This window comes from Chiloscyllium plagiosum, chromosome 4 (assembly GCF_004010195.1).
Source record: "Chiloscyllium plagiosum isolate BGI_BamShark_2017 chromosome 4, ASM401019v2, whole genome shotgun sequence".
In the NCBI taxonomy this organism is placed as follows: domain Eukaryota; kingdom Metazoa; phylum Chordata; class Chondrichthyes; order Orectolobiformes; family Hemiscylliidae; genus Chiloscyllium; species Chiloscyllium plagiosum.
The window spans coordinates 14680229-14692547 of NC_057713.1; the positions used below are offsets into that span (position 1 = coordinate 14680229).

A 12319-nucleotide genomic window follows, 5' to 3' on the forward strand; every position below is an offset into this window, starting at 1 on the left:
ACTAGAACAAGAGAAATGAGAGAAGGCTTATGCACATTAAGTCTGGCATGGCACAGTTAGTCTGAATAGTTTGGTTTTGTCCTGTGGACCCAAGTAGAATGATGTAAGAATTGCTGCCAAGCAGTTTTTTCTCTCTGAAATACAATAATCACCATCAATGGTACTTCTTTCCTCTGAGCATCTCTTTAATACAAATTTCTATATTTAAATCTGTTTCTTTCCTTAAGCCTATCTTTACAATGAGTGCCCAGCAGAAACAGCTACAAGATTTTGATCAAAACCAATACAACAATCTTTTAAAGAAATTTAAACATGAACCTGTAAGTACTTTTGCGTCATCATCATTATGTTCTGTTTGTGCTTAATATGTTGCACCATATTAAAGTTTTCTGTGTGGAATTGTGCTACTGTGTGTAAAAGGTGATATATTGAAAGAAGTTGTTCATCTTATATTTTGGCAGCACTCTTATAGATATCAGACAAAGCCAAATAATTAGGTATTTGTAACTTTGGCTGGAAATTTCCATAGTGTGTGATAATGTGCTGTTAAGCAGACAAACACCTTTTGCTAGCAGCAAGAAAGTTGGTAGACTGGTTGCCTTCCTGGAAGCCTACTGAACTGCTTAAATGACCTATTAAGGCACTCCCTGTCTCTAAGGGCATGTTGCCTTCTGCCAGATGCAACATCCCAGTAGCTTCTGGAGCACAAACCCCTTCCCTATTGGACACTCAGAGGAGAAGGTCCACAGTGATAATGGCTTCCCTTACAACAATGCGGCTTCCAGCACTTAGTGACTGAGCACTCAACCCCCTCAATTCCTTGGGCCAACTCTATGGTGTTTGCACTATTGTCTTTGAGGTAATTATTTGAGTTATTTTTCTTGGAGCAATCAGATAGTGTAATTTGGGAAACTAGGTTTCAGTCAATTTTTTTAAAAGTAATATATCAAAATGTTTTTATCTAAAACCTTGCTACTCATCTTTATGCTCTCATCATTTACATTTCCATACAAATTTATGCTCCGACTGCAAGCAGGTACCCTTCGCTTCTCCACATTGTTATCTGGAACAATTATAATAAGTTGAAATTGAGTTGAAGTAGTACAATTAAAATCCCAAATTTGCTTTTAAACCATTCAGTTTTAAACTGTGTCCTCATTAGAAGATCTAGGTCGCTGACTCATGCTATCAGAGAATCAACCTGTTCAGAGATTTTATTACATAGCACTGTAGCATGGGGAACTTGAACCCAGGCCTCCTGGCTCAAGTGTTGGGCACTACAATTGCCCCACAAGACCCCTCAGTCAAACTTCAAGTCAACTAAAGCATATTCTTCACATGTGCGTCTCAAAACTGAATTGTAGCTCTTATAGAGTGGAGGACATTGTCACAGAACATCCACGCCTGCCCAATTTTTTCAGGAGTAGAATGCTAGTGCATTTGAGATGGAACTTTGTTTTGTTTTTATTTCTCCAACCCAGGAAAGTTGAAATTTGCTGCAGTCATGATTGATGCTCTATTGATTAACAAAATTAGTCTAGATAGAATATCACCGACAGGGACTGCTGACTTAAACTGTCTAATTTGGTAAATTAGGTCATCTATTCCTGTTCATAAAAAAAAGTTCACCTTTTACTGCTAATGTGCACTTTCAAGTATATTTTTTCATATTTAAAGAAAATGTCTCACTCAGTTTGAGTGTTGTGCAGTTACTTTAGTTAAATATTTTTGCATTTCAAGGTAAAAATAAACATTGGCTCTGTTTATGCAGTTGTATTTTTAATTAGTAAAAGTCACTTTAATGCAACTTTTATCCCTAACATTTATAAAAGCACGATTAAAAAAGGGTGGGCAGCAGGATTTGTTGAGGGAAAGTTATATCTGATTAATTTGATTGGTTTTAGTTTGCTAAAAGATTCTTCAAAAGCATTCCAAGACCAGTTTTTACAACTAATTGACATTTTGACAGGTCCTAAGAAACACTTGTCATGGTGAACAGAGAAACAACTGTAGAACAGCTCTGTAAGGTCACCATGTGACTATCAGGCAGTAAGTTGATAAGAAAAGTCAGCTGCTACTTGAAAGTTAATTGAATTTTTTATAGGCATATAGTCAGGCTGACTGACAAAATAGTATTGAGATTGTGGTGCTGTGGTTCTAGGTGTTTGTCCAGAACATCAATTTTCCTGCTCCTTGGATGCTGCTTGACCTGCTGTGCTTTTCCAGCACCACATTCTCGACTCTAATCTCCAGCATCTGCAGTCCTCACTTTCGCCTAGGTAAAATAGTATGGTGAAGTTCTACAGAAGCTAACATTCCTTACATCCATCACAATACTACTCAGTGAAGTTCACAAGCTGATTACACTATCATGTGTCAAGGCTCACACCTAAACTTCAGACTCTCATTTCCTACACCTTACCTCCAAAGATGACATGTTAGGTTATGATATACCTTTCTGGGCTTTTCAGAAATTTTCCATATATTCGTCCTGACTTGCATCTGAAGTTGAAAGTTGATCACCATGTATAATATCTGTGTTAACTGGTCCCTAAAACTAGAACTAGCTAATTCTATCTTTTCTTAGGCTGCTATGCAGTTCCTGGATGCATACATGAAAGAAGACATTCTAATTGCACAACTTGAAGGAAATTCAAATTCTCTTTGGACTATCAGTCCTCCAAGTCGGAGCAAGATGGTAGAAGAATTGAAGGATAATGTTTCAAAGATCTTCATTGTGGTTTCTTGGTCTGTTCAAAGGTAAAAGGTTATGAAGTTTTAATTACTAGTAAATTTAAGTGCACAGATGATAAGCTGGATTTTAAAGCCTCCTATAGAGTTTATATAGGAGGCAAGATAGTCCATAAAACTGTGAAGGTTGATGTATCTGTTATCTTTCTTTGACCATGTCATTTTGTCAAAATAAGATGGCAGACAGACCTCACACCCAGAATACAACTAAGACATTTAATTGACTAGTTAAGAGTTGCTTCCCACTTCTGTTGATATCTAGCAAATGGTCAGGGGAGACTGCTAGGTAAACTCTGGTTTACAAAGGTTTAAGGCAGATATTTGTCCCATAGGGTCTAATGAGAATGGCACCACTTGCATGAAACCCACTTTACCTGATGAAGGAGCAGTACTCAAAAAGCTTGTGATTTTAAATAAAACTGTTGAGCTATAACCTGGTTTTGTGTGACTTCTGACATATATAGAATGCAGTAGTTAAATTTGGAAGTCGCCCACAAACTTATCAAAGGAAACTAAAAAACAGTAATAAATGGCAGTCTTGTCAGTCATATCCACATCTCAAAGATAAATTATAATGTGCTAGAATGCATATGTTCCACAGTTATGTGGCTGGTTGGCTGACACTTAAAATGTTAGCAGCTATGACTGGAATGTGTGTCACCTGCACTTGTACTGGAAAAGATAAAAACTAAAACCAATTTCTTTTAGTATCTTGCCTGCTCAGGTTCACTCTATTAGGTATTCAAAGAACAATTTCTTTTGCAACTCACTGGTCTGGCGATAATGTAATTTCCAATCTCCAGGGCATTTTTTATCTGGTAGTATTTTGATAGGTCATAATTATGACAGCCTAGCAAATGCATCTTCTCACCAATGTATTAATAAAACATTCATGTTCTTAATGGTATTGTAGAAGGATATACCCCCATGGTAAATAGTGGTTTCTTGCCGTTTGTTTATTAGGTTCACATCTATGTGCCTCCCTGTCTTGGTTGGTGCAAAATTATAAGTCAAAATTTTCAATGATGGTAGGGAATACTATCAGTATTAGTGTCATTCCTGCTGCTGACTGATTGATAGTCGTAGACTTTATGTTGGTGTCTCCCTCCCATGGCTTTGCCTTGGCCAACTCCTCACTTTCATTTAACAGTTTGATAATTTATTTCCAACCCAGCTATATTGGCAAGCAGTAGATTCTTCTTTGTTTCTTAGTTGTCCTTTGCCAATTTTACCATATGAGTTTGCCTGTGTCATTGTTTTCTAACAGCAGTAAATTGTACTTGTCATATTTAGCTCAGTTCATCTTTCTTTGGTTAGGTGTCAGGTGACTGACTGTGTGGAGTTTGCACATTCTCCCCGTGTCTGCGTGGGTTTCCTCCGGGTGCTCCGGTTTCCTCCCACAATCCAAAAATGTGCAGGTTAGGTGAATTGGCCATGCTAAATTGCCCGTAGTGTTAGGTAAGGGGTAAATGTAGGGGTGGGTTGCACTTCGGCGGGTCGGTGTGGACTTGTTGGGCCGAAGGGCCTGTTTCCACACTGTAATGTAATCTAAATCTAATCTAAAAAATGATCAGCTGAAAAATAATACCTCGCTGCTAACTACCTTTTACAGTGAGAATACCACTTTAATTATTTTTCATTACTTTATACCTATTTGATATTTCATTCCAGGTCACCTATATAGTAGATAAATGGCTGAATTTTACTAATTCTCTGGTGGAAGGAACAGAGGGACTGGTAAAATAGTGAAACTGCCTTGTTGGATCAGTTCCCCATCATTCTCCTACCATTGCTATCATTAGTACGAGAGGCAGAAGGGTGGCTGCAACCTGTTGGCTTCTCTTGGTGGAGCCTCCTTGAGGGACCCTGGAGGCCTGCAAAGCCAGAGGTGCCATTGCCCAACCAGTGAGGAAGGATGTGGCAGGTTACAGCGGAATATAGATAAGCTGCAGAACTGGGCAGAAAGGTGGCAAATGGAGCTGGTGGCAATATTTACAGAGTTTTCCCACAGACTGCACAGAAACTTCGGGAAAGGAGTAGGTCATTCAATACACTGAGCATCCCCCATTCTAGTTCATGGTGAAAATCTCCTCAATTCAGTTTTCAACACACATATCCTTTAGCATGTTTAATCATCGGAACACATAAAATATGAACTACTTTTTACCAGGATGTTGCCTGGTATGGTAGGAAGATCGTATGAGGAAAGGCTGAGGCACTTGGGGTTGTTTTCATTGGAGAAAAGAAGGTTTAGGGGTGACTTGATAGAGGTGTATAAGATGATTAGGGGTTGAGATAGGGTCGACAGTGAGAATCTTTTTCCTCGTATGGAGTCAGCTATTACAATGGGGCGGGGCATAGCTTTAAATTAAGGTGGGGGTAGGTATAGGACAGATGTTAGGGGTAGGTTCTTTACTCAGCGAGACGTGTTCATGGAATGCCCTGCCAATAGCAGTGGTGGACTCTCCCTCGTTATGGGCATTTAAGCGGGCATTGGATAGGCATATGGAGGATAATGGGCTAGTGTATGTTAGGTGGGCTTGGATCGGCGCAACATCGAGGGCCGAAGGGCCTGTACTGCGCTGTATTCTTCTATGTTCTATGTTCTATGACTCTATGCGTGCAAATTATACAACTGTATCCTCAAAGGGTTGTCTCATGAAGCCCCTTAATTGTAATTGTTGCTTACCAATGAGGAGGTTGCCTTCAGTAAAATGACTAAACTATCAAACCACAGCCAGCAAGTGGTGCAAACATGCTACCCACTTTTCAACCTGTGGATGTCAAAACCCGTGGTAAAATTCAGCCCTTTTATTGTACAAAAGTAAATTATGATATATTTCTTTCTTAGAATTTCAGAATAGTCCTCATTAAGGGAGCAAATAAATTGTTATGTTTGACTTATACATTTTTACAATCTCTACAATTTTTACTTGCAAAATTTTTAACTCATTGTTCTAATTAAATCATGTCACTGTATTCATGTTATGACCCTAAGGTTATTGTACACACAATATGTGTTCATCATGTACATTGTAATCAGTTTTCTATATTCTTAATTTGCAGGAATGTCAGTCTTGGTGGAAAATCGGAAATTGCTTCAGATAAAATCTCATTAGAAATTCAACCAGAAGCCAAATTAGCACTTGCTGCAGTGGTGGAAGGAATAAAGAACGAATCTGTGTAAGTTAACCAGTTCATTTAATTTGCATCCACAATAATAATTTCACATTCTAAGGTGTGTTCTCTCACAAATAATCTTGACATTAAATATGATCCTTGTTTTAAAAATCTAAACCTGGCATTTATATGTTTGCATAAAGTGCTAAAGTTTGAAATCTGAGTTTTGATATCAATACTTAAAGGAAGAATTTTTCTGTTTCTTTATTTGGCATAAGGAGGGTATTTTGAAAATGTCTTATGCCAATTAATGAATATAGGGTTTTTTTTACAACAACAAGACTTTCATTTATAAAAATGTAAAAATGAGGTTTCAAAGAAACACAATGAAAATATATGGTTGTGGAAGTCAAAGAAAGAGAGATTAGTAGTGGTGACTGGGTCAAAATGGCAAGTTTTATGAATGACCTTAATGAAGAAGCGACAGGTGGTGAAAGGGAAAGTCGTGGAAATGATGTAGAGGCAACCAATAAGATGGACATTAGACATGATAGTGAGGCAATGGTGAAAGAAGGAGGAATAAAGAACTTGGTGCTGGGGAAAATGAGGGTTTTGTAGGGAGGAGCGTTTGCAGAACTGGAGAAGGTTGTGGTGATAGAGAACAGCAAGTTACAGTAATAGGGACAACCATAGCCAGAGAGGGAATTTAACACAAAGAATAAGAATTTTGAGGATCTCAAAAACTATTGTGGGTGAGCATGAAACAGGCAATGAGCAAGTTAATCTGTATAGAACTTATTTTTTATTCACAAATGAGATATTGGCATTGCTAGCTGGGCCAGCACTATTTACCGATCACTAGTTGTCCTTGAGAAAGTGGTTATAAGTTGCCTTCTTGATGAGTTGCAGCCTATTTACTGGAGGTTGACCCACAATATTGTTTGGGAAGAGTTCCAGGATTTTGACCGAATGATACTGAGGGAATAGAAATCTACAAGTCCGCAGAGTGAGTAACTTGGAGAGGAACTTGCATGTAGTAATTATCCCATGTTTCTGCAGCCGTTATCTTTCTAAATGGTAGCAGTTGTAAATTTAGAAGGTGCTGCCTAAAGAGCCTTGATGAATTTCAGCAAAGGAGAAACAGAATTCCACGTGGAAACAGTAACATTTTATGGAAGATGGAAGGAATGGATAATCTCAGATTAGAAGTGACAGTGACATGCCTGAGGTTTCCTTAACAGATGTGGCTATTTAGGAGTGGCTGCGGGTTACTCGAGATGGAAATATTGTCTTGCAAGCTCAAGCCAAGGTCTAATGGATGACGTCATTGTGAGCAATTGGGTTTAGCTTCAGTGTGAACAAACTTACAGTTCCAGGGAGACGAGAAGAATAGTAGATGGAGGAACTTAATTGGATAAGAGTCTGGTAATCTGTCTATATCTGGGGTTCTAGGGCATAAGTATAGCCACTGAAAAGAATGGAGAGAGATACAATCTGTAAGGAGACCAAGTGGCAGAGGGCCAAGACTTTATGAGTGGAAATTCTACTTCTGCAGCTGGAAACCCAATCCAGAAAGGGAAGAGTTGGGATGGGGCTTTGTGGAAGAGGAAGCAGTTTGCTGGCAAGTCTAACCAATCAACTGGAGGCCATTTAACCCTTCCAGCCTGCTCCACTATTAGACTCACAGAGTCATAAAGTTGTACAGCATGGAAACAGACCCTTCGGTCCAATTCGTCCATGCCGATCAGATATCCCAACCCAATCTAGTCCCACCTGCCAGCACCTGGTCCATATCCCTCCAAACCCTTCCTATTCATATACCCATCCAGATACCTTTTAAATGTTGTAATTGTAGCAGCCTCCACCACTTCCTCTGGCAGCTCATTCCATACACATACCACCCTCTGAGGGAAAAAGTTGCTCCTTAGGTCTCTTTCAAATCTTTACCCTCTCAACCTAAACCTATGCCCTCTAGTTCTGGATTCCCCCACCCCAGGGAGAAGACTGTATCTATTTATCCTGTCCATGCCCCTCATGATTTTATAAACCTCTATTAGGTCACCCCTCAGCCTCTGGTATTCCAGGGAAAACAGCCCTACCCTATTCAACCTCTCCCTATAGCTCAAATCCTCCAAATCTTTTCTGAACCCTTTCAAGTTTCACAATATCTTTCCGATAGGAAGGAGACTAGAATTGCATGCAATATTCCAACAGTGGACTAACCAATGTCCTGTACAGCCGCAAACATGACCTTCCAACTCGTACACAATACTCTGACCAATAAAGAAAAGCATACCAAGTGCCTTCTTCACTATCCTATCTACCTGCGACTCAATTATCAAGGAGCTATGAACCTGCACTCCAAGGTCTCTTTGTTCAGCAACACTCCCTAGGACCTTACCATTAAGTGTATAAGTCCTGCTAAGATTTGCTTTCCCAAAATGCAGCGCCTCACGTTTATCTAAATTAAACTCCATCTGCCACTTCTCAGCCCATTGGCCTATCTGATCAAAATCCTGTTGTAATCTGAGGTAACCTTCTTCACTGTCCACTATACCTCCAATTTTGATGTCATCTGCAAGTTTACTAACTATACCTCTTTTGCTCACATCCAAATTATTTATATGAATGATGAAAAGTAGTGGACCCAGCACCGATCGTTGTGGCACTCCACTGGTCACAGGCCTCCAGTCTGAAAAACAACCCTCCACCAGCACCCTCTGTCTTCTACCTTTGAACCAGTTCTATAATCAAGTGGCTAGTTCTCCCTGTGTTCCATGACCAGTCTCCCATGGGGAACCTTGTTGAATGCCTTACTAAAGTCCATATAGATCACGTCCACTGCTCTGCCCTCATCAATCCACTTTGTTACTTCTTCAAAAACTCAATCAAGTTTGTGAGACATGATTTCCTATGCACAAAACCATGTTGACTATCCCTAATCAGTCCTTGCCTTTCCAAATACATGTACATCCTGTCCCTCAGGATTCCCTCCAACAACGTACCCACCACCGACGTCAGGCTCACTGGTCTATAGCCCCCCCATTTTGTCCTTACAACCCTTCTAAAACAGTGGCACCACGTTCGCCAACCTCCAGTCTTCCAGCACCTCACCTGTGACTATCAATGATACAAATATCTCAGTAAGAGGCCCAGCAATCACTTCTCTAACTTTCCACAGAGTTACAGGGTACACCTGATCAGGTCCTGGGGATTTATCCACTTTTGTGTGTTTCAAGACATCCAGCACTTCCTCCTCTGTAATATGGACATTTTTCAAGATGTCACCATCTATTTCCCTACATTCTATATCTCCCATGTCCTTTTCCACAGTAAATACCGATGCAAAATCAGTAGGGCGGCATGGTGGCTCAGTGGTTAGCACTGCTGCCTCACAGCACCAGGGAACCAGGTTTGATTCCAGCCTCTGGCAACTGTCTGTGTGGCATTTGCACATTCTCCCTGTGACTGCATGGCTTTGCTCCGGTTTCCTCCCACAGTCCAAAGATGTGCAGGTCAGGTGAATTGGCCATGCTAAATTGCCCACAGTGTTAGGTGCATTAGTCAGAGAGAAATGGGTCTGGGTGGGTTACTCTTCGGAGGGTCGGTGTGGACTGGTTGGGCCTGTTTCCACACTGTAGGTAATTTAACCTAATCTAAAAAAATACTCATAAAGTATCTCCTGCGGCTCCACATAAAGGCTGTTTTGCTGATCTTTGAAGGACTCTTCCGAATTACCCTTTTGACCTTAATGTATTTGTAAAACCCCATTGGATTCTCCTGAACTCTATTTGCCAAAGTTATCTCATGTCCCCTTTTTGCCATCCTGATTTCGCTCTTAAGTATACTCTTCCTGCCTTTATACTCTTCTAAGGATTCACTTGATCTATCTTTTCTGTACCGACATATGCTTCCTTCTTTTTCTTAACCAAACCCTCAATTTCTTTAGTCATCCAGCATTCCCTATCCTTTCCTTTCCTTTCCTTTCCAAGCCTTTCCTTTCACCCTAACAGGAATATACTTTCTCTGGACTCTTGTTATCTCATTTTTGAAGGCTTCCAATTTTCCAGCCGTCCCTTTACCTGCGAACATCTGTGCCCTGGATCATAGCTGATCATCTACCTCAACATAATTGTCCTATGTTACCTCACATTGCTTGATATGATTTGCATCCAAAATTCGAGAAGGAACTTCTATCCTGAGCGTACTTAAATACCTAAATTTCTCAGCCATTTGGGGTAAAGAATTCCGAAGAGTCACTACCCTCTGAGTGAAGAAATTCTTTCTGATCTCAGTGGGAAGTGACTTGCCCTTATTCTGAGACCTTTGTTTCTCCTAGTTCAAACTCTTCCAGCTGAGGGAGACACCCTTTTTGAATCCGCCCCATCTAACACTTTAATAATTTTTAAGTTATAAATAAATTGGATGTGAACATAGGAGATATAGTTAGTAAGTTTGCAGATGACACCAAAATTGGAGGTGTAGTGGTCAGCGAAGAAGGTTACCTCAGATTACAATGGGATTTGGATCAGATCGGCTAATGGACTGAGGAGTGGCAGATGGAGGTTAATTTAGGTAAATGCGAGGTGTTGCATTTTGGGAAAGCAAATCTTAGAAGGACTTATACACTTAATGGTAAGGTCCGAGGGGTCGTTGCTGAACAAAGAGACCATGGAGAGTAGGTTCATTAGTCCTTGAAAGTAGAGTCACAGGTAGATAGGATACTGAAGAACGTGTTTAGTATGCCTTCCTTTATTGGTCAGAGTATTGATTGTAGGTCATGTTGGGAGGTCATGTTATGGCTGGACAGGATGTTGGTTAGGCCACTTTTGGAATATTGCATGCAATTCTGGTCTCCTTCCGATTGGAAGGATACTGTGAAACTTGAAAGGGCTCAGAAAAGATTTACAAGGATGTTGCCAGGGTTGGAGGTTTTGAGCTATAGGGAGAGGCTGAATAGGCTGGGGCTGTTTTCCCTGGAGCATCAGAGGCTGACGGGCGACCTTATAGAGGTTTATAAAATCATGAGGGACATGGATAGGATAAATAGACAAAGTCTTTTTCCCGGGGCTGGGGGAGTCCAGAACTAGAGGGCATAGGTTTAGGGTGAGAGGGGAAAGATATAAAAGAGACCTAAGGGGCAACTTTTTCACACAGAGGGTGGTACGTGTGTGTAATGAGCTGCCAGAGGAAGTGATGAAGGCTGGTACAGTTGCAACATTTAAGAGGCATCTGGACGGGTATATAAATAGGCTGGGTACTTGCAAGTGGGACAAGATTAGGTTGGGATATCTGGTTGGCATGGAACGAGTTGAACCGAAGGGTCTGTTTCCATGCTGTACATTTCTATGACTCTAATTAGACCACCTTTCACTCTTTTGAACCACAATTGAGAATAGAGACCCTGTTTCTGCAATTATTTAGAAAGTGAAACTTACTGAAGTGAGTGTTGCTCCATTGAGGGTGAGGGTGGAGAATTAATGAGGAGAACGTGAGGACTGCAGATGCTGGAGATCAGAATTGAGAGTGTAGTACTGGAAAAGTACAGCAGGTCAGGCAGCATCCGAGGAGCAGGGCAGTCAAGGTTTTGGGCTTAGACCCTTCATCAGGAATGAGATTTGTGAGCTAAAGGGGTAGTGAGATAAATGGAGAGGGTTGGGCCTGGGGGGGAAGGTCGCAGAGAGTGCGATAGGTAGAGGAAGGTGGGGGGAATGGTAATCGGTGGAGAGGAGGGTGGAGTGGATAGATGGGAAGGAAGATGGACAGGTAGGACAGATCATGACGGTAGTGCCGAGTTGGAGGTTTGGATCTGGGATATGGTGAGGGGAAGTGAAATGAGGAAACTGTTGAAGTCCACATTGATCCCGTGTTGTCGGAGGATCTCAAGGCGGACGATGTGGCATTCCTCCTCCAGGCACTGGTGGCTAGGACTTATTGATGGAGGAGGCCCAGCACCTGCATGACCTTGACAGAGTGGGAGGGGGAGTTAAAGTGTTCATCCACGGGGCGGTGGGGTTGCTTCATACGCGCATCCCAGAGATGTTCTCTAAAGCATTCTGCAAGTAGGCATCGTGTCTCCCCAATGTAGAGGAGACTGCATCGGGAGCAATGGATGCAGTAAATGACATATGTGGAAGTGCAGGTAAATCTATGATGGATGTGGAAAGCTTCTTTGGGGCATGGGCACCAGTTTTGCAATTCTTGTGGTGGCATGGGAAGATGCCAGGAGGGGAGGGTGGATTAATGGGGGCGTGGACCTGACAAGAGAGTCACGGAGGGAATGGTCTTTGTGGAATGCAGGTAGGAGTGGGAAGAGAAATATATCACTGGCGGTGGAGTCTGAGAGGACCGGGTGGGAGTCTGTCCTTGTTGCAGTTGGAGGGGTGGGGTTTGAGGGCAGGTGTGCGGGAAGTGGATGAGATACGCTGGAGGACATCATTGACCACAT

The 12319-nt window shown here is 41.4% G+C and overlaps 1 protein-coding gene across 1 annotated transcript in view; it reads left to right on the forward strand.

The window, feature by feature from the left end:
- The window catches only part of LOC122548766 (piezo-type mechanosensitive ion channel component 2), a 746345-nt gene that overhangs the window by 721080 nt on the left and 12946 nt on the right, over window positions 1–12319 (forward strand). The window contains exons 51-53 of the mRNA XM_043687533.1: window positions 228–320; window positions 2588–2760; window positions 5818–5934. Coding sequence (XP_043543468.1) covers window positions 228–320; window positions 2588–2760; window positions 5818–5934 — 383 coding nt within the window. The remainder of the gene's footprint in view (window positions 1–227; window positions 321–2587; window positions 2761–5817; window positions 5935–12319) is intronic.